The sequence below is a fragment of the Bacillus rossius genome, chromosome 2, assembly GCF_032445375.1.
Source record: "Bacillus rossius redtenbacheri isolate Brsri chromosome 2, Brsri_v3, whole genome shotgun sequence".
Taxonomy (NCBI): Eukaryota; Metazoa; Arthropoda; class Insecta; order Phasmatodea; family Bacillidae; genus Bacillus; species Bacillus rossius.
Genome location: NC_086331.1, coordinates 111,040,379 through 111,065,385, shown reverse-complemented (window position 1 = coordinate 111,065,385; position 25,007 = coordinate 111,040,379). Strand labels below are relative to the sequence as shown.

The 25,007-nt window shown below is 43.4% G+C and overlaps 1 protein-coding gene across 1 annotated transcript in view; it reads right to left on the bottom strand.

Annotated features, from left to right (window-relative positions):
* The window catches only part of LOC134529613 (eukaryotic translation initiation factor 3 subunit C), a 98,176-nt gene that overhangs the window by 10,842 nt on the left and 62,327 nt on the right, over positions 1-25,007 (bottom strand). The window contains exons 12-16 of the mRNA XM_063363899.1: positions 11,916-12,131; positions 11,691-11,831; positions 5,461-5,599; positions 2,960-3,153; positions 1,533-1,736 (exon numbers count right to left, since the gene is read on the bottom strand). Coding sequence (XP_063219969.1) covers positions 1,533-1,736; positions 2,960-3,153; positions 5,461-5,599; positions 11,691-11,831; positions 11,916-12,131 — 894 coding nt within the window. The remainder of the gene's footprint in view (positions 1-1,532; positions 1,737-2,959; positions 3,154-5,460; positions 5,600-11,690; positions 11,832-11,915; positions 12,132-25,007) is intronic.

Sequence of the window (25,007 nt, the reverse complement as noted above, 5' to 3'; positions counted from 1 at the left end):
TGTTATTTTATCTTCTAAGTACCTTGTACTTTCAAGAAACTAGCGCGCAGAGAAACTTGTGTCCGGCTGGAGGAATATATAAGTAGCACGTCAATAAACCAATTCTCCGAGACATGCTTTTCACAGACCAAACACAGGAAAGTTTCCATAAATCAAAGCTGGATGCATGATACACGTGAAGACTGCCTTTACGTATGTTGCTAATTCAGTCACTTACAATGGCTGAAGAGGAGAAGTTGAAACAACACTGCTCAAGGTAAGATTGCGCCACCCGCAGTGTGGGCCAAAGCCGAGAAGGAACACCGGTTTGACACTGTCATGAACATAACTTGCTGCCAGTGCCTCGGGTTTGCGGCGAATCAAGCTCACTAATGACGACTACTAGATCACACTACGCAAGAAACTGTAAGCTGTATTTTCATGTGGGTTTTGGACCTTTATATAACCTGAGAAAAATTCTTGTGCAGGCCTGTCCTGAACTTGCATTAACTGTTTGAATTTTTCAAGAACTGCATGTTTGTTCACTTTGCAAGTGGCCCAGTAAATAATACGTCCATAGTAGCCTTTGTTTCGGTAATAGTGTGTAGGTTACCTGCCCGGAGAAACTCATAGCTTGTATGATATTTTTTTAAGAGCATTATAATTTTGTGGGCAAAGTATGTGCAAATCCCTAGTAAATATATTAGTGTATGCAGGGCGATTCAATGCACTGTTTGTAATCACTATTGAAGAGCATGCAATTTATTGCGGGGTGCCAATAAAGTTAGTTTTGGACACTGCTCAAATCTAAAGACTTGGTGGATTTGGAAATCCTGCTGCTGTTATTCTAGCAGGGGGAGTAAGAGGCTTCCAAACCATTACCAAGATTTTGCCTAGCCAATCTAATTTTATTGAAAGTGTATTTGGACATAACCTGAGAGGATTGAGAATGGAAAAGTATTGGGATTGCATTTTTGGGACTTTAGTTTTATTGTAAGGATCTTTGTCAAGTGATTTTGTCAAGTAAACGATTTAGTAATATCATTACTTAAGTGTCCTTACGGTACCTTTCAGGTATTTCAGTTTTCTATTGAATTTATTTCATTAACGGAATATTTTTGAGATCACTGCACTATTCATGTTGGATTTAGCCATTCCTTTTTGCATTTACCAAATAAATTAAATTTATCTAAATCAGAAGTTTACTTTTGGATAATTTTATGCTTTGCTTTTATTATATCTTATGTGCTAAGTAAAGTTTGTCTCTCCATTATTTTTTAAAGTTAACCTCAGTCCCACTGCCGTCTAGTTATTGGAGTAGGTTAGGCAATCAAGTAAAGAATTACCCAGTTTGTTTTTGCCCTTTTCTCAGGTGGGTGATAGTGGGTTTGCCACGCCTCTCCAGTAAGGAAAGTGGTTACAGAACCATTTACAATTAATGTGAAATGATTTTTGGCACTAGACAATGTAATGTAAGCCACTTAATGTTGTCTACAAAAAGCACAAGAAGCAATGCCCAATAAACAGAACTATGCTGAAGCACTTCTAGTTACCATTAGCTCTTCATTGATAATCATTTTGCTGATGATGGAGTGCACCATAGACAGTTGCAGCTCAAACATTTCAGCAAGCGTACGCATGGAGATGGAGTCGTACACGTGGGAGTAAGTGAACAAGTAGGTTCGAAGGGCTTCCTCCTGAATCAGTCGAGTCAGCATCTCCCGAACCTTGTCAGCTTGGTGGAACAAGTCCCATACCTGCAAGCACAATTACACTACAATAAGCATTACTTTATTTCAAATAAAATATAGTGAGCAAGGTCCCTGAATCTACTGTATGTTTAACCAATTTAAGGGACTCACAGCAACATGCACAGCAAATTAACCTTGCTTTGAGTTGCCAATAAGATACTGCCCATAGTAAAAGTTTTTAAAAATGTTCAATTAAACATACAGTAAGTCCTGTTACTAAAGTCTTGCACAATTTTGTTTAAATGTTAAGTCGTGAATTGTTTTGTTACTCTCTTTTGTATCAGGTTAGGTTATACCTACTACTACGTGTCGCAGTATGGTACATTAGTCATGAAGCAAGGAAAACTCTCAAAAGTCCCCAATATAATAACACAACAACAATGCATTATTTAGGAGCAATAAACAATAATACACATTCGTATTTGAAGTAAGAGAACACTGAAATGCACAGTTAGCATAACACAATGTTATGAATTTTGTTTGGGGCATGGATGTCATTGTGCCAATGAATGCAAACTTGAATGTTTATATAAGTTTTATTTGCTGTTGAAAGCTTAAGGAAATATGCCACAACTTCTATCTAGGCAGGCTGCAGTATGGATCTCTTCAGAGTGCGAATCAACTCTGACCTCCTGGTAAAGTTTTTGGTTAATTATTTATGTGTAAAACTTTTTGAACACTGTGTTTACTTTGATGCTGTTAATGATTTTACATTTCTGTAAGAGTTGCTATTCTATGCTCCTTGGTTTTGCAGTAAAACTAATTTCAGTCTTTTAAAAAAAGGATTAATTTAAAGCTAATAAATATTTAAAATTTGTATAAGTCGTTAAGATTCCTTATCAAGCTTGCAACAATTTTGTAGTCACAAACACTGCTTAAAGTTATTTCTGAAAGGGTGTGTAGCAGTACTGAATTGCTTCTAAAAACTACACATTTTGGTGGTTTTTGTTACCGAGAATGGCCGTGGCATGGTGCGGGGGGTGTAAGCGGGGAAAGACATGTGGGGCAGCACCTGGGCCACAGAGCTACAAAAACCCTGGGCTGGAGAATTTTTATTCATTACTTGTCCCCGTTTGAAAAACCACACAAGACCAACCAAGAATTTGAAAACCATTTTACAAAAAATTAAAATAAAGTAATAACCTTAGCATATCAAAAATAACTAACTAAAAGAAACTAAAAAAGGAAAAAAAAAAAATATTTTACCCTACATTTTATGTCATATTTACCTTAGCATTCATTTTCTCATTGATGATAAAAGTCTTGCAAGCCAGCCAGTTGCCATTCCTCATGGCTTTGCTGGCCGCCACAACGTGCTCTCGCATGGACTCAGGCGGGCCAACCAGGGACTGCCTCTCACTGGATCGCAACTGCTGATAGAATGTTTTGGAAATCATACGTCGACGGGCATCAAACTCGTGAGCTGGCAAAAGAAAATATCAAACAATACAGTATTTATTCATTCTCAAATTTAAAAAAATCAAATTTCCGTTATTTATAACATTATGAAATTATTTTGGGCATTTTTATCATTTTTACTAGTCCTTTAATCTTTACTTGTTTCTCTTTAAGAGCAACCAGAATTGTAGAATGTACTCTGATTGGAACTACCACAGGTTATTCCTGCCATATAAGGAACTGCATCCCAACACTAATGTTTCATTCAAATACTATACAAAGGTATTTATTACACATTTCCCAAATCTTAAGTTTCCGTGCACCACGATCAGATACCTGCCCTACCTGTGACTTACTTAGTGCAAGACTAAAAGCGGATTCGTCAAACACAGTTCTGAAAACGAAGCTGGAACTGAACCATCGAAAAAGTTAGAAGGCACTAAAATATATGAAAGAAGATCACCAGCTGTCTGTTTTACCTAACAGCAATGTTACGTGTTCAATGGCCATGCAGCAAGTTATTTTTCTTCCTTTTCTGAAAAATTCCCAAATGTTTTATTTAAGACAGCTATCAAACTTCAATTTTGCGATTCACGTTGGGGATAATGATGCGGGTTTCATGCACATTTGGCATAAAGGGATCTCCGGCCGTAGAGGAAATGAAATCGCCTTGTGTGTCCTAATAACACTGACTTTGGAAATTCGTAAGAAAAATACTATTATGTGGAAAGACAACTGCTGTGGACAAAACAAAAACAAAATGATAGGGTTTCTTTGGATTTGTCTAGTGACAAAGGGCTATTTTAAGAACATTATCACAAGTTCCTCGTGTCCGGTCACTCATTCTTCAGCTACGACCGTGATTTTGGGTTGATTGAAAAGCTTAAAAAAGCAACAACTGTATGGTGCAATGAGAATTGGTTGAGAAGGTTTTAGTTATTCCAGGCCTGCACACCTGTATCAAGTCACAGTTATGAACAGCGTGGATTTCTGAGACTTTAAAAAGGCCGCTGAAAACTGCATCAATACTACCAAACTTAAGATATCTAAAGTGCAATGGATTCAGGTGTCTCCTGACAATCCTAGACTAATCAACATGAAAACCACATTGAACAGTTTGGAATTGTGAAAAACATTTAACGTCCTGAAGAAGGGAGTAACTGTTGACAAAATAAAATCTATGACGTTACCATAGCTGGGACCAACTAGTCATAATACTGATGAAAAGAGGAAAAATCTTGAGCAAATGCTTCCAAACTTGGATTCAGATGAACAGCACACCTTTTATTCCAACATCATCAGAGTATGAAATGCTTAATTAGCTTCAGACATTATTTTGACAATGGCACATAGAGCCTTATTCAAGAAAACGACATGTGGACTTTAATCTTTTCAATTTTTCTAATGTTCTAATATGCTAGGTAGAGTATTTCAACAAGCAACGTAAACACCACTGCGACAATGAACCTCTCATGCTATGTAATGGTACATGCTATGCAATAGTGTTTTTAAGGATTACTAACACCTCCAGCTTCACATGCTATGTAGGGTATCTCCATGAGCATTACCATTTCCACTAATGCAATGAACCTCACCAGCTATGTAGATTATCAAACATGAGCATCGCCATCTCCAATAATGCAATGAACCTAACCTGCCATGTAGGGTATCGCTATGAGCATCGCCATGTCCACTAATATAATGAACCTCACCTGCCATGAGTATCGCCATCTCCACTAATGAAATGAACCCCACCTGCCATGTAGGGTATCTCTACGAGCATCGCCGTCCCCACTAATGCAATGAACCTCACCTGCCATGTAGGGTATCTCTATGAGCATCGCCGTCCCCACTAATGCAATGAACCTCACCTGCCATGTAGGGTATCTCTATGAGCATCGCCGTCCCCACTAATGCAATGAACCTCACCTGCCATGTAGGGTATCTCTATGAGCATCGCCGTCCCCACTAATGCAATGAACTCACCTGCCATGTAGGGTATCTCTAAGAGCATCGCCGTCCCCACTAATGCAATGAACTCACCTGCCATGTAGGGTATCTCTATGAGCATCGCCGTCCCCACTAATGCAATGAACCTCACCTGCCATGTAGGGTATCTCTATGAGCATCGCCGTCCCCACTAATGCAATGAACTCACCTGCCATGTAGGGTATCTCTAAGAGCATCGCCGTCCCCACTAATGCAATGAACCTCACCTGCCATGTAGGGTATCTCTAAGAGCATCGCCGTCCCCACTAATGCAATGAACCTCACCTGCCATGTAGGGTATCTCTATGAGCATCGCCGTCCCCACTAATGCAATGAACCTCACCTGCCATGTAGGGTATCTCTATGAGCATTGCTGACACCAAGTACACACACTCAAGCAGCTCCAGGTTAATGTGCATGTGGAATGGCATTTGTCGTTGCTTCTCTATCTTCTCCTGCTCTTTGCTGCGTTCGTGTTGGCGCTACAAAACAGACATAATGCCCAATGGTCAACTTCTCTCTTTCGCCAAAAACATTTCAATTCAAAAATATAGCAAATCAAATCTGTTTTACAGGCACAGAGATGGAAGTTTCTCATGTCTAAGAACTTCAGATAAACTTTACTTGAGCATACTATGTTGTAGATGAAAAATTGATTCAGATGCCTTCACTTACCTCTTAATCAGTTAAAGCCACAAAAAAGATAGTCAAAACAACACCAGTTGGTAAGTAAATATCTATAAGCTATTTGCTTGCTGATAAAAATACCTTCAACTGATTTAGTGAGACCTGGCCTACAGTAAACCAGTACTAAACAAAGAGCAAAACAAATATTTGTTTGTGAAGAATATGTTAAATTCCTAGTTTTGTGCATTACACCCGTACTCGGAAAGGGTTTTAAGAAATGAGTCCAGAACAAACCACGTATATAAATATGATTGACTTTTAATATCTTTTATTAGGCTCTACCACAAAAGTGGATCCATTACATTATGCAAGCAGTTACAACTGTTACGTCAAAAATTATTTAACTATAAAAAAAAGACTTGAATACACGTTTTACAAATGACTAGAATAAACTTTCTCCAATGCACAAATTGAGTTACTAGCTGGTACAAGCTGAAGTTACAAAGAGGAGTTTACATAAACAATTATGTGCCTCTAAAGTAATTGTAGAGGCCTCTGCAAAAAATCTCCTAAAAACTAAATCTTTACACATGATAGAAGAATGATAAAAATACTACTTTAAGCATTGTTATAATAAAAGATAAGGTATGAATAAATATAATCAGGGACTGATCTAGGGATTACTCGCTTGCGAGTGACATGAGGATACTACAGGTATACAAGGAAGAAAAGTAACCAATTATGTCTCACATGACAAACAATAAACACTATTCAACTCATACTGAACTGCATATGCAAACTGCCTCTAAGGCAACAACAGAGAGCCTTCGCCAACATGAAACATTAAGGTACGTTTACACTGGACACTTATGTCATGACATAAATTTCATGTGTAAGAAAAGTGTCAGGCAGTGTTTAGCCCTGGCTCACACTCAGACGATATATATCTGTGATAAGTGTCTGAGACTTACTATTTAACAGGTTGTTGATAACATGTTTATACTGGACACTCGAACGACTGTAAGATGCGAAATTAAAGCTACGAGATAAAATGGCAGACTCATGAAATGAAAGAAAATGGTGTTAAATAACACACAAAATAATACATGATAAGCAAATGATACTAAAAGAACCGTTGAGGCTGTATTATATTGTTCAAATAGACAAAATTTTTAATAAAGATCATTAAAGAGAGTGTAGCATGTTGGTATTTATTTTTATAAGTACATTTATTTTGAGCTTACACAGGTAATAATTTTACTACGTAAAGTTTATAGACATAAAAAAAGTTTTATTTTTCAATTACACATTTGCACAATTTGGAAACATAATTATTACTATTTTCCTAACCCAACTTTTTTTACTCACTTTTGAACCAATTTCAAAGATTGTGTTTTGTCCTGAATTCCTAAATATATTTTGTGTTAAGTCATATTTCCCTGCATATTTCTTTCAAAGCATCATGCTTCTTTTAGTCCCTATATTCGATATCATGAATATTCAACAACATTGGCCTCGCATCATATTCCTTACATCACTCCTTGGCAATATTTTCCTTGCCAATGCACTCACAAAAATGCTCACAAATCTTTATCTCAAAAGTTGAAAGCCCTCAAACTGAAGCTATAAATATCTGAGATACAAGTATTGCCTTCATTATGCATTTACACTTGACAACAAATTGCAGGATATAAATATCTGATATATTGTGGAACAAAAGTCAGCATTTACACCTGAGAGTAAAATGGTCTATACACTTATTTAAGATTGCAGGCTTTCACAGCCATTGTCCGAAGTAGCTTGCTTCACAGTTGTAGTCACGTCCAAAGCGAATATATCACTGATGTTTCGGCTGGCATTGCAGTCGCCATCATCAGGGTAGCTCTACCATGATGATGGCGACTGCAATGTCAACCGAAACGTCGGTGATATATTCACCTTGGACATGGCTACAACCCAGAAGCCAAGCTACTTCGGTCTCTACACTTATCGCAGGAGTTCAATTCTCTCAGACACTAGGTCTCACTCAGGTTGGTTAGCATTTACCCTGGAGACAAGAAAGTAGTGCAATATCTATCACGATACTCACATATGTATTTGACATTTAATGTCAGGCATGTTTACACTAGTAATGTGAAATGGTCAGATAGATGTTGTGAGATATAAATGCTCAGTGCAAATGGGCCTTTGAACCTAACAAAAAAATGGAAAATCCAGGCAAAAATCAGTTACAAGACTGGAAAACTACATACGTGGGTGGACTGAACAAATGGCAATTTACCTGTGCCAGCAAAGACAAACGCCAACAGGCACAATCAAACAAGACTAAGCATCCAACAGCAAATTTATATTAAAAATTCTAAAAGTTAAGGTGCACGTCTTAACTATGCATTGGTGACTCACTACAGAAGGCATGCTGTGCACTGCGACTGAGTGAATGAAATTTACACAGTAAAAAAGGATCATACTTTAAAGGTCTTGAATCGTAAATTCAATAACAGAAAGCCACAAGTCTTCGGGACTCCACGCAAATCTAAAAATTGGCAAAACATGAGCAAAAATTAAGTAGACGAAAAGTTACTGCGAGATTGAATTTTAAAGGGCGGTGCCCAAATTTATTTGAAAAAATACATGTTTCTAAGGATTTTGAACGCGAAAATGCAAGACCTACGCCACCCACATACTCACTGCGATCAGCTGAAGCAAGGCTGAAATAATAAACTACCCACCCATCCCTACATGGTTCCAATACCATTGCTATTGAAGAAGACAAGCTCGTAAGACTGTAACGCTAAAAATGCCCGCCATACAAGTTCCACAACTGTCAGTGGGCATATCACAAATATGAATAAATAGAATAAATAAAAGAAAGGCCAGATCGTGGTCTGTGCATGCACGAAGGGGAAGTAGAGGTACACACACAATAGGGATGGAGCGGGTAAACATGACACAGCAGTATCTTAAAGAATATTTACATCACGGTTGAAAAAAAAAAAAAAAAAAAAAAAAAAAAAAAAAAAAAAAAAAAAACTGTTTTTTTTTTGTTTAAACCAGCTTTTTTATTATGTTGGTTATTTTGGTTCTCAGCATGTTCAAATGAAGGCCACACAACATCCTACTTTCTGTCATTCATGTTGAACAGGTAAGATATAACATCAAAGAACTGAAGTACAGCAAATCTGCACATTCGACTGGGACTTCACCACAGAATAGGGATTTCCCCACAGGAAGAGTATTCTCAATAGAATGGGTGTTTCCCACAGAATAGGGATTTACAGTAGTTGGGGATTTCCCACAGTAATTGTAAATACTTTAATGTGTGTTGTGTTTCTCATAATCCCATTGTAATACTAAAGCGTAAATTTGTTTTTATCAATATGTACGCTTTTTAAAATTCACAATAACATATTTTTATCAATTTATTTTATGAATTATTTTTGTATATTTTTGTATACGTGTTGTATACTGTATATATGTTTGTCTCTGTTTAAATGTGGTGCCAACTTGTAACCTAGCATAATTCCTTCCCCCTGATAATAACAACACTAAAGCTAAGATAGTGTTACTTTGCTTGGGTATCCTTAATGTTTCATAACAAGTCTGTTACCAGAATGATCGGCTACTGCTATCGGTAAATTGTGTTCTACCAAAAAACTGGTAAACAATAACTCTGAGTTTGTTACTTTCGTTTCTTCAGATGTAGCGAAAAACGACGATATAGATTTATTGCTCGTCACGGCTTTAAAATGTTCTGCATGTTTCTTTGATTCAATATGCCGTCCTCAGTCATCCCTTCCACCATGCGCAATCGAAAAGTCACACGTGCATACATTACAAAAAGCGTGGCGTTCCAAAACATTTAAAGATGACAAGCATGGCCATTCTTTTATATAGTTCGGTCGAAAGTTCTAAAGAGTAACGTTCTTTTTTTTTTTGCCCCAGATACACATTGTTCTGTCACACGCTTCATTTCTACAACCGGCACTGAAGAACACAACACTATCGAACAACATAAAAAAGTTTCACGTCTGTACACACGACAAAAACACTTTGATGAAAAAAATGGCTTTCAAGAAAGTAAATAACACAAGACAGGTTAGCCTAAGTACCGTACAAAAATTATCGTGATGTAAGTAGCTAACAAACGAGAAGACCGAGAATATGTACTAGTTGTATCGTACAACGGACGTAATACCGTACCATTTCTATTACAAAACACAATAATTAATCTACTTATTTTGACAGTACATGCGCACATTTATCAGTTCCGTTATCTGCGCAATAGAGGTGTAAAAGTAACGAAAAAAAGCGTACCCGTATGTATTCGTTACTATAACAATCAGTACTCGTTACTATCGTATCGTTACTCGTTACTTCTGATACCGCATAACATGCAACGAATCAAGTCGTATTGCGTACGCGTACAGTATGACGTCGCGTAAATAATAATAAATAGAATATATACAATTAACAATATTTGATAATTAACAGTTATTGTTAACCAAGAAACAATTAAATCTCATTAGAGGGGCTTTATTATATTATCTCTTTTAAGATAATAAAAAAAAAAGTTAAAATTCGCAATAATAAAAAACAAAAACGTACATATTTCTAATTTGTAAAAAATACTTTCTTTCGTTGTTTCAGTTCCAATCTCAAACTTTGTCTACACACAACCTTTAATAAACAGTAAAAAACTTGGACGACGAATTTCCAAATTATGCTTTACTTAATAAACAAACATCGTTTTCTTTGTAACGTAAATTCATCGAATATGCGCGCGCATGCGTGAAACATACGAAACATGCGAGTAACGAAATGCAGCCGTGTGTAACGTTTCGTTACTCGTATATAGACGGCGCACCCGTTACTCAGTAACGAATAAATACGGTTTGCTACAGCTCTACTGCGCAACCACGTGATGTATTCGAACTGCGTTCACGAAACACGCACATCAGAAACGGAATTTTTTTCCGTTACCCAGCAGCACAAAGCCTCGTTTCCGTAATAAACCAGCGATGTTCCGTAATTCCGTAATATTGTGTTAAATCCGTAATAATTACGGAAAATCCGTAATGGTTGGCAGCTCTGCGGAAATATACATGACACAAAAAATTCCCGGTTATTTAAAAAATTCCCTGACATTTCCCTGATAATTCCCGATCAACGTGATTTCCCTGATAAATCCCGGTTTTCCCGGTTTTCCCGGTGAGTGGCCACCCTGTATACGCACCAGTTTTCTCGCTGCTGTTACATGTTCAAGTTTACGTTCATCTTGATTTCTTGATACCAATAATTAATTATTTACGATCCCCAGAAATAAATAGTTAGTTTAAAAAATATGCGTCAACTGTACAATACTTCCGAAATTATAAAATATGTATAAAACAGTTACCAAGACTCCGCTCATTTTATCTTGTGAAGTTTATGTCTCGTACCAGTATTTCGGCTAAGTTGTGACATAAATATAGTATCAGAATGTTTATACATTCGTGAGTTTACGTTTTTCCCTAGTACATTTTAGATTGTCTCCTGCTATAATTACTCGGACTTTTACACGCCTAGGCTTAAATTATTATATGTTTAGAAATAAAAGCAACTTTTCATGTTATAAAATATGTATATTTTGCGATTTAAAATGTTCACTGCCGACTATAAAAGTTACGTTTTTCACGATGTTTTTAGGCCTACTAAGGTTGTTACGTGACGTAAATAGCGGGATGGATTCGATTTTTGAGACGTAATTCGCGTGAAAGTATTGTATTGGATTTAATGGGAACTAAACGGGACCTGAAGAATATAGTGCAAATAACGGGAAAACGTAAATAACGGTAACGTTCATAAGGGGTTTCGCTGTAACACAAGTCAGTTCACGTAATAGTCTGATCAGTGTGTATGCTATTACTACGGACTACAAAACTGTAATTATTACGAAAGTACACATACCTGTGGCAACAATCCCTGTGCCAAAAGCTCTTTCACCTTGCCAGTCATCATGAGGTCAACAAGACAGTTGTGGGCATCCTTTATGTTGGCATGACGGAAAGCACACAGCCCCAAATGGGCCATTGTACGGTTGTACAAAATCTACAACAAATAAAAACATGGACCACAGATCAACAGAAATTAGAATACATTTTGACGATAAGAGAAACTTGTACTTATACCGACCTGTGTGGCTGGGTCAGAATGTTGAATTGTCTCCTGCAGGTGAGACATAAGTATGAGGTCTCGTGCTTGGAACCAGTTATCATGTAGTGCGTGGTGGTAAATGTGTGAAAGTATGGCACGTGTGCGCAACCTGTCTGTAGCATCCTTTGCGTACACAAATTTGCACAAGCGCTCAATTATTTGCACACTTGAAACAAAATCCTTTGGCAGCTCCCCCTAAAAAAAAAACACACTTCAATTTGGCATATTCATCAAAGTTATGCACACTAACTAGTGAATACCGGCAAAGATACCAGATGTGAATATTCAGTGATTACTAGCCATTTCTAATTATTTGTAAATTACAGTTATTAAAACAATTATTTATTTAAGATTTGTTACATGCTTACCTACAGCTTATGGCCTTAGATGGTAGACACAATACAAAAAACACTAATACACAGAGTTACAGCTACAACATCTTTCACAAAGGTGTTTTTGCTTATTATGATGTGACAATGTTGCTTTCATCCAGACACACACCAAAATCCCAGGAAGATGAATTGAACACAATATTACCCACTAAAATGTTGTTTCACATATGTAACATGAAATTTTGCTCTATTTACAAATATCATGGGCAAAATAAATTAAGTGTTGCATTGATAAAATCTCTGATGTAATGTAAGACTTGAACATAAATGCTACGCATAGTAACAATCATGATATGTCAAACAGCTTATGTATCTGCAAGTGTATGGGGGGTGTTAAAAAGCATGCCCCCCCCCCCCCCCCCCCCCCCCCCGGTATTAAAGCGGTGGGTCCGGGGGTCCTCCCCCGGAAAAATTTGGATTTTAAGGTGTAAAATAGTGCTATTTTAGTAGTTTTCGGTACTTAAATTTAAATAGTGTAATGGTAAAATTTTTATTAATTTTAATATGAAATTTGTTTGAGTGATGAATAAGAAATTATTTAAAGATTTGGTGCTAAAGGACGGGGGGGGGGGGGGGGGGGGGGTTGAACCCCTAAACCCCCCCCCCTCCCCCCTGGCTGCACCCCTAAGCACAGTTAGGTCCTTAATGAAATATAAGTTACAAAGAGATCCATATTTTGTCAAAAGAAGTTTTAAATTTAATTTTTTTTTGCCATGCATTACATTAAATTGGAAAATTTCTAACATTTATTGTTTTTACAATACCTAAATATTGCAAGAAATTGCAGAAACCATTTGTCGTAATCTTGTAATACTGAGTTACCCTTTCTTCCTGCTGGTTTACATTCTTCTGTATACTCAACTGGACCATAAAAAATTATTTTATAATTGTTCATAGTGTAAATGTACTTTACTTCTTGGGTTTTTAAATATTTTCAGTACTAATGAACAAGATATATTTTATGACGTGAGTAGGAATTCAAGGAAGACAAATTCTACATTATTTTTTTTTTAATTTCTCTAAATTGTAGGCCGGCCTCACTTTTTTGTTATTATCGGTGGGATGTGTTTCTTTTCTTTTGGGTCTGTATCAGTTTAGCTTGTGTGCGCGTGGCCTGCCATAGTTCTTGGCCGGACGTGGACACGTGTGTTTTGTGCTGGTTTGTCAGTAGGCAAGCTGGCAACACGTTTTAGCCGAGTCGCTTAGGTCGAGACAGTAGGTGGAGTGAGTGCAGCAGGAGAAAGAGTATGAGTTGCGATAGCTGTGTGGGGAATGCCTGGAAGCGGAGCTCATGGGACTGAGCAGGCCAATGGAAGCAAGGATTGCGTGAGAAGAGCAGAGCAGTGGTTTCATGGCATGGCAGATGCGTGGCTCGGAGGCCAGAACTTCAAGTGGAAGGATGTGAGAGGTGTGTTTTGGGTTTTTGTTGGAGAAATTTGTGTTTCAGTTCTTTTGCACATGTTTTATAGACACTGTGCTAATTTTTTTCTCTTAATGTTTTTAAAGCTTGATGTTTAGTATGTCGGTTTTGTTTGTGATGTAGCAATGTTGTTTGATCATTTTTAGTATACAATGCCCACTCAGAACATAATGTTTGTAAGATTGTCATGGCCATGATGTATTCCAAAGTGTTGTTTTGAGAGTTTATGGTTTTCTTACCTTCAGAAAGATTCTTGAGGCTTGATATGGCCAAATAAATGTCTTGGTAGTGTTAAGTAATCAGTTAAGGATAGAATGATGTGTGGTAATTAATCTATTTGGGGTTGAGTGTTATTTATTTACACATGGGTTTTCTATTGTTATATTTTTTATTCTTAAATTTACAGGAATGTTACTACTAATATGAGATGCTGCCATCCCTAGGACTATCAGCCCTGCCTGTTAGCTTCAGCTATGAGCAGTTGGGTGGTCTAGTGGCTCTGTCAACAAACATTTCCTTCCTACCGACCTGTTCTCCTGCAAGTGAGTTGTTTTACCTGTTTTGCTACGAACCCCTGTATACATTTGGTGGTTTGTGTTAAAAAACTATCTAGTGGAGGCTTATATCTTTAGTCTGGAGTTTAGGACCAGCAGAGGCTGCGTCTCAAAATCGAAAAACTTTGAAAATACATGCAAAACCGTGAACATAAAAATTCTCGAAAGTAAAGAGCTTGCAAACAAACTAGTCATGTGAAAAAACTGCTACATAATATTTCATCAGTTCTGTAGGCATGCTAAAGAAAATGTTTATATATTAAACTCAAGGACCAAGGGAAGTATACGGCCAATTCAGCTACTAGATAGGAACATTGGAAACAACTGATGTAGGATGTCTGCACCAGTTTGAGAAAAGGCTACATTCTGTAAACCCATTTAAGAATCATTTTAAGTCTGCAGTTTTGATGCCACCCTAAAAAGTTAAATGCTAAGCAGCCTATTTTACGGAACTTATTTAAGAAAAAAATTTTAAGCAACATATATAACATAAGGCAATACTAATAATATTTTATTCCAAATTGGAACACAACTAAATCAAGTACATTTGCCACGAATGAACATTACCTGTGCCATTTTAATGTCAAGTTTCATAGAACAAGACATTGCCCTCTACCACAAAAAGAAAACATTTTCTATTTTATTTAGTTTTGTGAAACTTTAAAATGCTGTTTAAATGTTGGTGTACTTTCTGGATATTGTTCCCATTTGCCATTACTCACAAGGAAAATGCTTTTGTCATGTTTGCACTGCACTCAAGTAAACATCTAGAACAAACATTTTTCAAAACACTAACAGAAAACAAAGTAACATGTATTTTGAGCCCACCCTGGGAATCCTACAGATTTATGCTCTTGCTGTAAAGTCTTGCCAGTGCATAGCATCACTAGCATTAACATAATTTAGAGTGAAAGGAGTGCATATTGTGTTTGCAAATCTTAAATTTCTGTTAAGTATGCACAGTATCTAAGAGTATACAATAGATTGCACAACTACACATATTCAATGAAAATCGTAAATCTATATGATTAATATCATATGAAGATTTATTTAATATTATATTCAGGACTATACAAACTAATACCTTGATATACCTTGACACTAGATGTTATCATAATACTTGTAACATTGTAGATTGTCTGCTCCCTGATACACTACAAGCCTTTTGTCTTAATATTGACACTAGCTTAAAAATTAGAGATGCTTTACTTAGTAATATTAAAGACCAAGAGACATATTTTTATCTTCAGACGTTATTAAAAAGATTACTATTTAGATGTTAGGGAAAGATTCGGCCAGTGAAGTGGCAACAATGAGAAAACACACCGTTAGTAGGAAACAATTTACAAGGCCATCACGAGCAGGAGTCCACGGAGCACTGTTGGCTAGTGATAGGATAACACAGCCGCTAGGACAACAAATATGTTTGCCATGTGCGGCTCGCAGCAGGCGACCTTCAGAATAGCTGAAGTGACGGGATAAACAGGGCAGGCAAACGGGGAGGGAAGGGGGGGGGGGGGTAATGACATAGGAGGCGACAGAGATGGCTAGGAAAGAGAGGGAGAACACTGACAGCGAATCAGCGGCTAGGAATATTCAAAATAGACTCGTGGGAAGAATCCACTCTGTTGTGATGGTACTGAGGGCTGCTCGCGCGTTACCGGTGAATTTAAGATGTTAAATATGGGCGCCACCACGTGGAAGGGCACGTGGACCCGGCGGAGTCTCTCTCTCAGGGCGTTACGTAGCCCAAGTGGGGACGAGTTACCAGCCCTTTCTATCCTACCTTTCCAGACCTGGCCCGCTCTAGGCGTCGGGCACGCCACACTCCTAGGCTAAGTCACTCACCACGTGGTTAAATAAAATACTCAGTTTATATTTTATTCCCAGATTTAATTTCACTAACACGTTATCTCCACGTCCGTTACACGTTACACGGTAGAAAAAGCCTGAGGCACGAATCGACTTAGGTGAAGGCATGGTCCACACACGTGGCCATGCTACAAAATTTACTTATTACACGATTGCTGAAAACTCGACTGAGACAATTAATTAATTAAACAGCCCGCTGGCCGAGAGCTGCCCCGAGGATGACGAGCGAAAGAGATTCAGAAATACTTAACGAGACAGAATTACTTGGTCAGTGCAGAACAAAGGTGAAGTCCCCGGGGTGCTGGCGCGTCTGCTCTCGGTCAGTGATGAAGATGGACTGGGCTGAGCTCATCGCTCGCAGGTGGCAACATGGCGCCCTTCGCTCCAACACAATTACCGTTACTATATCCTACGATTCCGTGCCCCGGCGAAAGTTAAGCAAATTACAGATCAACATTAAAAAATATATAAAAATTACTGACAGTTTAAAGTTTGTTAATATCTACTTAATTAATGATAATTTATATAAAAACATTCCTACCCTCGTCCAAGTCCGTGCCTGTTCGGGTCCGCCCGGGCAACGTCTGTGGTTATTTCAAGTAACATATTTAAATTAAAGAAAACACAAGTAAATTACACAGCACTGGGGCGAAGATGGATGAAAACAACAAAAAGGCTTACAATTAATATTAACATAGCAATTTTAGGGATCGCCGCACTGCTTCTAAGCGCCCTCTTGTGGTAGTTCGTGGCGCGCAATTCAAACACACGACTACGTACATGGCGGTACAAATGCCGGGGAAGGGGAGAGGAATGTTGAGGAAACGGAGACTGACTAGGCTCATGGGGCGTAGCCCCGGCTGACGTCAATTGCCCCCCCCTCGAATAGCCGGTCATGTCGACGTTTCCGCTGGGTCGCCTGTGGGCGTGGTCGCCCCCTTATCAACAACAGCTGTGCTTCCTCGCGATCCCTCGGGGTCGTAGCGTGTATCGCGGAGCCGGAACTGGGTCTTGTGACGCCCGGTCTCCCCTCTCTTCCCGCGGTGTTTCGTCTTCCTGCGGTTCGGTTACTGTCACCCTGAACGTGGAGTCTGCCAACGAGTAATGCAGCGGCCATAATGGCTCGTCCGGCGAACCCGGCCTACTCTCTACTTCCTCCGGCCACCTTATCAGTGGTTGGGATGTCGACTGGCCCTCCGTCACTCCGGGCGTGTCCCTGAGAAATCCCCTGAAAGGCGAGACGTCACTCCCCGAGTCTTCGAACAGCCGCCTCGGCCGGACATCTGTGACTGCGAGGGGCGTCGCCTGTCCCGCCCCCAGGTCCGGGAAGCCTCTGAACCCGCCCCCGTCTGTTGGGGTGGACGTGACCAGCTGTGCGGCCGCCCTCCCGTCTGTCTCGTCCGCCGCCTCCGTCTCTCTCTGCCGCGTCCCTGCTCCGTCACGTCTCGTTCCCGTCTCTTCCGCCCCGCCCGCCGCCTCCGTCTCTTCCTGCCCCGTCTCCGCCTCGTCCGCCGCCTCCGTCTCTTCCTGCCGCGTCCCTGCTCCGTCACGTCTCGTTTCCGTCTCTTCCGCCCCGTCCGCCGCCTCCGTCTCTTCCTGCCCCGTCTCCGCCTCGTCCGCCGCCTCCGTCTCTTCCTGCCCCGTCTCCGCCTCGTCCGCCGCCTCCGTCTCTTCCTGTGCCAAGCGCACATCGTCCCGGTGATATTTCGCGGCCCGGCCTGAGGGTAACTTTATCACGACCGCCGTGGGCCCCGCCTTGACCACCGCCACCGGGCCAAACCACTTTGGCGCCAGGCCGGCGCAGAAGTTGCGTCGGCCGGAGGAGAGGGGGTGGAGCCTCGCGTAAACCAGCTGGCCTGGTTTCAGTTCAGGGGGCGGGCGGGTCGTCTCGGGTGTGCGTTGTGCTTGGTAAGCTGCCTGGTTACGTCGCGCCCTATCGTGCGTCTCGGCCAATCGCCTCAGGCGTCCTTCGGGGCTCTCTACGTCCGGGTCCGTTTGTTGTTGCCGCACGTGATATTCCCCGGGGAGGGTGAGGTTCCGCCCCTGGACCATGGTGGCTGGTGTTTCGCCGGTTGCCGCGTTCACCCGTCGCCGGATGCAGTACAGAACGTCCGGGATGTGCGTGTCCCATTGGGCGTGGTCATCCGCGAGCCTCAACCGCAGTTGAACCTTCACCTCTTGGTTGCGTCGTTCCGTGGGGTTCGCGCGGGGGTGGTACACGGGGGTGGTGTGTAGGATTACCCGCCATTTTCTCCCCAGCTGCGCCCACCGGCGCCCGACAAATTGGGTGGCATTGTCCGACAACAGGACCCGGGGGTACCCCCACCTAGGAAAAAACTCCGTTTCCAGGCTGCGTGCAATGGTGCCGGCGCGGATGTTCGCCAGGGGGTAGGCCTCCACCCAACGCGTGTAGCAGTCTGTCACCACCAACAAAAATCTTTTCCCTCGGGGCGTGCGGGGATATGGTCCCATTAGGTCTATGGCGACTGTATGGAATGGCTCGGTGGGCTGCCTGGGTACCTGCTGGGCTGTCCCGTCGGTGCGGCGCGCCTTGTGCCTCTGGCAATGTTTACATCTCCTCACGCAGTCCCGTACAAACTTGTTTACCCCTGGCCAGTAGAACTGTTCCCGCAGATCGCGTCGCGTCTGGTCTGCGCCGGGGTGTCCGGCTAGCCTGTTCACGTGATACATGTCAAACACCTCCCGGCGGGTGGCGGCTGGCGCGAACGTCCGCCATTGGCCAGCTGTCCCCTTAGGTCGCGCCTGCAGTGTCCCGTCCAATACACGGTAGCCTTCACATTCTCCGCTCCCGCAACGGCGCACGATCTCCTGTGTGTCTGTGTCCGTGAGTTGGGCCGCTCGCACGTAGGCGTCTAAGTCATCAAGCTCCGCGCCTGGCGGTAATGTCGGTGTGACGTTAAGGTTTAGGGCACACAATGCGGCTTGGGTTGTCGGGGTGCGCGGGGTCCTGGGTATGCGCCCGCTGGGTGGTGGCAAAAGCTCCTCCCACTCCGCATCGTCACAGGCTGTGACGGTGACGTCCGGATCTCGCGACAGCTCGTCCGCTAGTTCGTTCTGTTTTCCCGGTACATGCTCGACTTCGAAATCTAAGGCCTGTAGAAGCATGGCCCAACGCGTCAGCTTCGAACGTCGCCCCTGCATCGTGGCCAGCCATTTGAGACATTGGCTGTCAGTTCTCAGTACGAATTTCTGCCCCTCCAGGTGTGGGCGGTAGCGTCTGAGGGCCCAAACTACGCCTAGACACTCACGCTCGTTCACGCTATACCGCTGCTCGACGTCGCCGAACTTGGCGCTTGCATATTCAATCACCCGAGGCTCGCCGTCGTCGCCGAGTTGTAACAGGATGGCCCCGATGCCCTTCTCGCTCGCGTCTGTTTGTACGATCAGGGGTCTGCCTGGGTCCAGCCGCGCGAGTAAGTGGCACTGTTGAAATCTGCGTTTTAGCTCGTCAAAAGCGTTCTGGGCTTCCACGGTCCACCTGAACGGACGTTTGGGTGACAGCTGTTCTGTCATCGGCGCCGCTACTACCGAGAACTCTGGGACGAAGGCTCGCAGCCAGTTAGCTAGCCCCAAGAACTTTTGCAGTTGCTTGCGCGTGCGTGGGGGCTCCTTGTTGATAATTACACTCAGCTGTTTTTCCGTGGGTCGGTTTCCGTCCGCGTTAACCACTAAGCCCAGGAAATCTAGTTCTGTGGTCCCCAGGTGGCATTTTTCGCGATTGCATGTCAGACCATGGCTCGCCAGGCGTTCCAAGACTAATGCTAAATGATGCGCATGTTCTTCCCACGTCTGAGACCAAACAATTATGTCGTCCAGATACGCGGCCGCAAACTTGCCCGAGTAGTTGTCTAAGACCCGTGTCATCATCCCTTGGAAGGTAGCGGGGGCGTCCTGTAGGCCGAATGGCATCGCGCAAAACTGAAATCTCCGCCCGTCTGGGGCTGTGAACGCCGTCTTGGGTCGGTCCGCCGGACGTATCGGCACCTGCCAATACCCAGATTTTAGGTCGAGGGAAGAAAATATCTTGGCGTTACCCAGGCCTGAAAGTGTGTCGGCCATGTTCAGCAGGGGGGGTGGGGCATTAATTGTCACTCTATTGATAGGTTTGAAATTGACACAGAAGCGTAGTTTCCCGTCTTTTTTTTCTGCCAACACGACCTGGAAATTATACGGACTTTCGCTAGGCTCAATTATCCCGTCATGCAACATGTCCTGAACCTGGTCTAGGATGGTCTGTTTACCAACGTGGCCGTAACTACCGGGTGGGATAAACATTGGCTCGTGAGGATGGGTCGGGATGGCATGCTCAGCTATGGTGGTACGTTTCAGCGGGTCCGCGGACGCAAACACATTACACTGATGATCGAGGACCTGCTGGATGGTAGCACGAAACTCGGGGGGAACTCCGTGCTGGAACTCGTCGAGACTGACCTGGTTTACTGCTGGTGGAGTAGGCTTACCCAGCCCGTGGATGGTCCGCCGCCCCTGGGTGCCGACGTGGACGCAGCCGGCCCGGATGTCGATGGCTGCGTGCTGCTCGTAGAGCCAGGGTAGCCCCAGAATGACGTCATCACGTAACTGCTCCACCACCAGCGCCGTCGTGACGGACCGTTGGTCCCGCACGTCCACCTCCAGCGTCGCGACGCCCTGGGTGTAGCAGGCGTCCCCCGTGGTAGCCAGCTGGAGTTGGCCCGGGTGGTACTCGAAGTTGTCACGGCCAATCACGCGTGCCGCCACACAGTTGTGGCTGGCGGCGGTGTCAACAAGCGCGTGGACTGCGCGCCCGTTGACAACCACCGGAATGCGCAACAGGTCGGCCTCCGCCGCTCCCACGTGACCCAGGAGAGGCCCCGCCGCCGTAGGTCTGTTGTTGTTAGGTGAGGCGGGGGAGGTGGGCTGTCTTAGCGCGCCGCCCCCTTGCCGTCCGTTTCCCGACGGCTGCTGCGCCGCGAAGTCAGGCCGGAACTTGTTCCTCACCGGGCAGTTCTCGTGCCAATGGAACGTGCCTGGTGGACACGTGTGGCACTGAGGTGGTGGGCTGCCGCCGGTAGTCCGTCTCCGCCATGTCAGCTGCGCGTGGCCGCTCGGTCCGGGTTCGTCGCGCCTAGCTTGGTCTCGGGTGGGCGCCGTGTAGGGCACCAGCGCCTTGGTGTCGGCGGGCGTCGTGTCTTCCTGCTTGGTGCTCAGGGTGGCGTGGATCCTGGTCGGTCTGACAGCTCGTAGGTCCTGCTCTAAGACGCGCGCCTGTTGGACGAACTCCTCTGCCGGACGCCGCGTCATCGGGCGTAAATACGGGCGAAATTCCGGGCGCATCAGCTCAACTACCCGCTCCAGCACTCCGGTAGGTTCTTCTCCGGGAAACAGCCGCTTGTACAGACGTATTTTTTTCATGATAAACGCCTCCGCCGCCTCCGTCGCGCCTTGCTCGAGACAATACAGCTCCGTCCGCACTCTCATCTCTGTCTTCACGTCCGCGAATCTGGCCTCGAACAATCTCGCGAACTCGGTCCACGGCATGTCATACTCCTGGACGATCTGCCACCACGTCTTGGCGTCGCCTTTGAGCGCGGTGCTCACCCTGTTCGCCCACTCACACTCCGGCACTCCGTAGCGATTCAGGCGTTCCCGACACGCGTGTACAAATCTCCGCGGATCGTCGCTGGTTCTGCCCGCAAATTCCGGTAGCTCCACGTGTCCTATGAGAGGTACCCTGCTCCGTGGTGTGTCGGCGGCGTCTCTCACCGGGCTGCGGCCTGACGGGCCCGCTATTCTCACGTGGTGGCACCACTGGCACGTGTACCACCCGTCTTGAAAGGAGATTATTTCGGACTTCGCGAGACACGCCGTGTGCTTGAACGCGCGACAGTTCCGGCACCAGCCTCCCTCCCGCGTCTTGCCCTCACACTCCGCATCCGTGCACTTCCCGTGTCCCGCCTCAAACTGATCCGCCCGTTCTGCCTGCTCGTGGTTCGGCTGCGCTTCATACTGTCCTACGCACACGCACGTGTCCGTCCACGAAGAAATCGCCGTCCCGCTCACCTGGCGCGGTCGCGCGCACATAACACAATATAAGCTATTCTTTTGAAACAACTCACTTGCCTTAATCGCGCCCGGATTTTTGTCAAGTCCGTGGTTGTCCGACATGGTCGTGTGGTGGTGAGGCCGGTCGATTGCCCCTCTTCCCTTCGCTACGCGACGCGACGCGGATGGCGGTACACACACACACTGACCTGGCCCGGCTGCTGTTGTCGCGAGGAATGCGGCCACCTGGCTGCTCGCAGCGAATTCCTGGAAGCGCGCGCCCGGCTGGTCACGTGGCCGGCGCGCCAGAGTCCCGCTATACGCTCCGCGCGAACAATAGTTCCAGCGCGAACTTTAGTTCCGCGCGCTCCGCGTAACAACCGCCTATCTCACACGCTCGTACAGGTCTGGTTTTCGCGGAAGATGTAACTCGCCCCACGCTCTTGGGCGCCATTTGAGGGCTGCTCGCGCGTTACCGGTGAATTTAAGATGTTAAATATGGGCGCCACCACGTGGAAGGGCACGTGGACCCGGCGGAGTCTCTCTCTCAGGGCGTTACGTAGCCCAAGTGGGGACGAGTTACCAGCCCTTTCTATCCTACCTTTCCAGACCTGGCCCGCTCTAGGCGTCGGGCACGCCACACTCCTAGGCTAAGTCACTCACCACGTGGTTAAATAAAATACTCAGTTTATATTTTATTCCCAGATTTAATTTCACTAACACGTTATCTCCACGTCCGTTACACGTTACACGGTAGAAAAAGCCTGAGGCACGAATCGACTTAGGTGAAGGCATGGTCCACACACGTGGCCATGCTACAAAATTTACTTATTACACGATTGCTGAAAACTCGACTGAGACAATTAATTAATTAAACAGCCCGCTGGCCGAGAGCTGCCCCGAGGATGACGAGCGAAAGAGATTCAGAAATACTTAACGAGACAGAATTACTTGGTCAGTGCAGAACAAAGGTGAAGTCCCCGGGGTGCTGGCGCGTCTGCTCTCGGTCAGTGATGAAGATGGACTGGGCTGAGCTCATCGCTCGCAGGTGGCAACATGGCGCCCTTCGCTCCAACACAATTACCGTTACTATATCCTACGATTCCGTGCCCCGGCGAAAGTTAAGCAAATTACAGATCAACATTAAAAAATATATAAAAATTACTGACAGTTTAAAGTTTGTTAATATCTACTTAATTAATGATAATTTATATAAAAACATTCCTACCCTCGTCCAAGTCCGTGCCTGTTCGGGTCCGCCCGGGCAACGTCTGTGGTTATTTCAAGTAACATATTTAAATTAAAGAAAACACAAGTAAATTACACAGCACTGGGGCGAAGATGGATGAAAACAACAAAAAGGCTTACAATTAATATTAACATAGCAATTTTAGGGATCGCCGCACTGCTTCTAAGCGCCCTCTTGTGGTAGTTCGTGGCGCGCAATTCAAACACACGACTACGTACATGGCGGTACAAATGCCGGGGAAGGGGAGAGGAATGTTGAGGAAACGGAGACTGACTAGGCTCATGGGGCGTAGCCCCGGCTGACGTCAGTACTTACCTGTTATATTCTCACCTACCACCGACCAAATAGATCTTCACACCTACCAAATTGATTATGATACAACAATATTGATTCAATGATTTTATAATCTATATGGATATCTAATGTACAGGTTAATTTTATAAATCCAAAAATTCTAAATCTTTTATTACTGACTCGTAAAATGCTTTAATGTCATTTAAAACTGTAACAAATGGGTCTTGCAATAAGTCGACACTATTTTCTAAAATTAAAAATTTCATTCATTGTCACTGAAATACAGAAACGAACACCACCTAGACATTCAGAACTACGGATTGTAAAATTATCAATAAAAACTGCGATAGTTGAATGGGAGGGAATATCGATATGACGAAGTATAGAAATTTTTTAAGGTGGAAATATAACAGATAAGTACTATTGTGATAAATAAACATCAACTCGGCCAGGAAAAGCTTCTTAAGCCAGGATGATGAACGGTGAGTGACCATGTCACAATGGTTCATGATAGACATTTAAGATACAAGCTAAAGGCCAAGGTAGGAACTATTAAGTTGGTGTATAAGACTTCCTCTCTCCACTAAAAAAAAAAAAAGGTTAACTTTCAAAGGTCGGTAAAGAACTTGCAATGGATCAAAATGTAGTTTAAAACCACTAGATAATTGTTTACCAAGGAGATATGTAAACAATACTAGTGCAACCTAATCTGTCAAATGAGCACTCATTGTACCATTTTCATATTTCAAGAGATTGTTATATTTAAAATTATGGAAGTGACGCCTTAAGTGAAAGTAAAAATGGAATTAGGTCACTGCTTAAAAATGTAAATGTTATGTAAGTAGAGGTACACATTTACTATGAGACATGGGTAGCCCACAACTGGCTATGCACTTATTTTAGCTGTAGGAGAAGAAAGACAGAAAAATAAACCAGCCAGAGTTTGTGTATGTGAGTGTGTGTGATAGCAGTGTTGATGGTTCTCCCTCCCTCCTTATCGTTGTAAAGGTTCATGAACTAGCACTTAACCGGTTTTTACGATGCTACTATTCCCCAACATTATTGATTTTGAGTGACATTTCCACGCTTTTAACTGCAACATTCCATGACAAAACTGTAGCCATGGTTGGTGTTTTGAAGTGTGGCTTTCATACTTCTACAGCCTGGCACAAGTTTCTTGCTGACTGTAATGTGCGTGCTTGTAATGTGGGCATAAAAAAATAGTATTCCTTTCCTTTGTCTTTTTTT